Here is a 2,500-nt window from a genome sequence, read left to right on the forward strand (position 1 = left end):
CACCACCACCAGGGCTTGAAGCGCTGGAGGACTTTTCAAGCTCTCCCGTCCCCAGCCAGCCAACAAACCAACCAGCCAGCCAGTCAACTAGCCATCCAGCCAGAGCCAGCCAGACCCCCTTGCCTGAGCCTCATCCTTGCCCAGAATGTGCCTCTGAATCTGGGGCAGCAGCTCCCCTGATCTCCCCGGGGCAGGCGGGAAGGGCCAGCTACACACACACACACACACACACACACACACACACACACACACACACACACACAGCTGCACAGCCAGCGGAGTCACCCGAGCCGAGCTGAGCTGAGTTGCAAGTTGCAGTTGCAGCGGAGTTCACTTTCCACACTCACACACTCACTCACACACTCAGTCAGTCACGGACGGACCAAGACAACAACAGCAAGAGAGAGGGAGTGCGAGAGAGAGCATCTGGAAAGGGGGTGACGGAGAAACAGAAAAAGAGAAGAGAAGAGAAGAGAAGAGAAGAGAAGAGAAGAGAAGAGAAGAGAAGAGAAGAGAAGAGAAGAGAAGAGAAGAGAAGAGAAGAGAAGAGAAGAGAAGAGACAAAAAAAGCACAAAAGCAAAGGCAAAAGAGAAAGCAAAACGAGAACAGAAAGATAGCAGTGGCCTGGGACGGCCAGATGGACTCTGACACTGTTCCCCAGCCTGGAGGGTCCTGGATGATTTAGAGGAGACCCAGAGTTTGTTGCGCGCCAGTCCAGAGCCCGGAGCATCAACTGGGGGGAGGATTTCATGCTCCCTCCCTTGGTCTCAGAACACACATCCATCCCATCACATCACATCCCATCCAGGCAGCGAGAGGAACTTTTGCCAAGGTGTTTTTTTGTGGTGACTCTTTTTGTGAGAACTTTTTTTTGTTCGCCTGTGACTTCAACTTCAACTTCAACTGACAAGGTTTTTTTTGGGTTTTTTATTTCTCTTCTCACTTCGTCTCTCCCTTTCTGTTGCACTTTGTAAAACTTTTTACGACTTGCTCCTAACTTTCTCTTACTGTCACTTTAGATTCCGACAACTGACCCTCTTTTTGTCCTTTTGTTTTATCTCTCTCTTTTCACCCGATCTCTCAGTGTGCTTGCTCACTTTAACTTTCTCTGACTGTCAGTTAAGTTTTTCTTTTTTTTGTAAGGTTTCATCATCACTCCTTTCTCTCAGTCCTGCTCCATCTGATCCTGTTCTTTTCCTTCCTCTTTCCGTCCCTTTCTGTCTGTTTCTTGTCCTTCGCCTCCCACTCTCTTTCCATCTATCTTTATTTTATTTGTGATTTTAGTGCGTGCGTGCGTGGGTGGACAACATGTTGCCGGGGGTGTTCATGATGTGCTGGATGGGTGTTCTCCTGGGGGGCGTAAGGACTCAGTCCCAGTCCCAGTCCCAGCAGTCCTCATCTTCCTCCACCTCCACCCAGCAGCGGGCCTCCTCCTCAAGCTCCTCTGCCCAGGCACAGCAGCCCTCCTCTGGGTCGGCCGCCGCCGCTGCTGGCCAGGACCCCTCCAACCCCTGGAGGCAGCTGATCCAGTGGGAGAACAATGGCCGCGTGTTCAGCCTCCTGAACAGCGGCGCCGAGTACGTGCCGGCCCGGACGCCCGACCACGGCGCCGGCCACCAGGTGCTGCTCGCCGACGCGCCTCGCCGGAACCGCCGGCCGCAAGGCGGGAACGTGAGGCGGCAAGCTCCGGCCCGGGGCGGCTCGGAGACGGTCCGCGGGCAGGCGCGTCACCCGTTCGGGTTCGGACAGGTGCCCGACAACTGGCGCGAGACCAGCAGCGGCGGAACCGTCGGAGGAGGTTCCAGTTCTAGAAGGTTCTCGTCGTCCTCCTCGGGTTCCGCAGGCTCTCGATTCCGACCGTCCGCAGGCGGCTCCTCTTCATCCTCCTCCTCCTCCTTCTCACAGTCTCAGTTTAACCTGCCAGCCTACCCAGCGTACCCCTACGCACCCCAGCAGCAGCCCCCATCCTACCCGCTGCCCTACGACCCGAGCCTGGGTGACCGCAGCCTCGAGCCCCCCTTCTACCGCCCGGGCACTGGCTACTCGGTGGGCGCCGGGGGTGGGGGCTTTCCCCCAGTTGGCGGAGGAGGTGGCTACACAGGCGTTGGCATTGGCGGTGTTGGTGGTGTTGGTGGTGTCGGCGGCGGTGGTGGCAGCTACAGCTACGGCAGCCTAGTGCCCGTGCCCCCGCGGGCATCCCTGGACTTCGCCGAAGGCGGCTACTACCCAGCAGCTGCAGCTCCTTATGGGCCACCGTACCCGGTCGTGCCCGGCGCCGTTCCCGCGCAGCCCGCTGCTCAGCCTGCTCAGCCACCCTTCAGCGACGGCCTGGACAGGCGCTACACACACAGCCTGTATAACTCGGAGGACTCCGTGGATCCTGGACCTGGGCCCGTGGTGCCCGCCGCCGCTGCCGACCCGGGTCTGGGTCTGGGTCTGGTGCCAGGCCAGCCACCGGTGAGGAGCCCGCAGTACGAGCAGTTCCCGCCGTTCGGACGC

At 58.6% G+C, this 2,500-nt stretch overlaps 1 protein-coding gene across 1 annotated transcript in view; it reads left to right on the forward strand.

Annotated features, from left to right (window-relative positions):
- Positions 1-578: 578 nt before the first annotated feature.
- Positions 579-2,500, forward strand: part of loxl1 (lysyl oxidase-like 1) — a 51,258-nt gene continuing 49,336 nt past the window's right edge. The window contains exon 1 of the mRNA XM_063190377.1: positions 579-2,500. This exon is cut by the window's right edge and continues 148 nt beyond it. Within this exon, the coding sequence (XP_063046447.1) occupies positions 1,310-2,500 (1,191 nt within the window). The 5' untranslated portion in view covers positions 579-1,309.

The sequence above is a fragment of the Engraulis encrasicolus genome, chromosome 23 (assembly GCF_034702125.1).
Source record: "Engraulis encrasicolus isolate BLACKSEA-1 chromosome 23, IST_EnEncr_1.0, whole genome shotgun sequence".
NCBI lineage: Eukaryota > Metazoa > Chordata > Actinopteri > Clupeiformes > Engraulidae > Engraulis > Engraulis encrasicolus.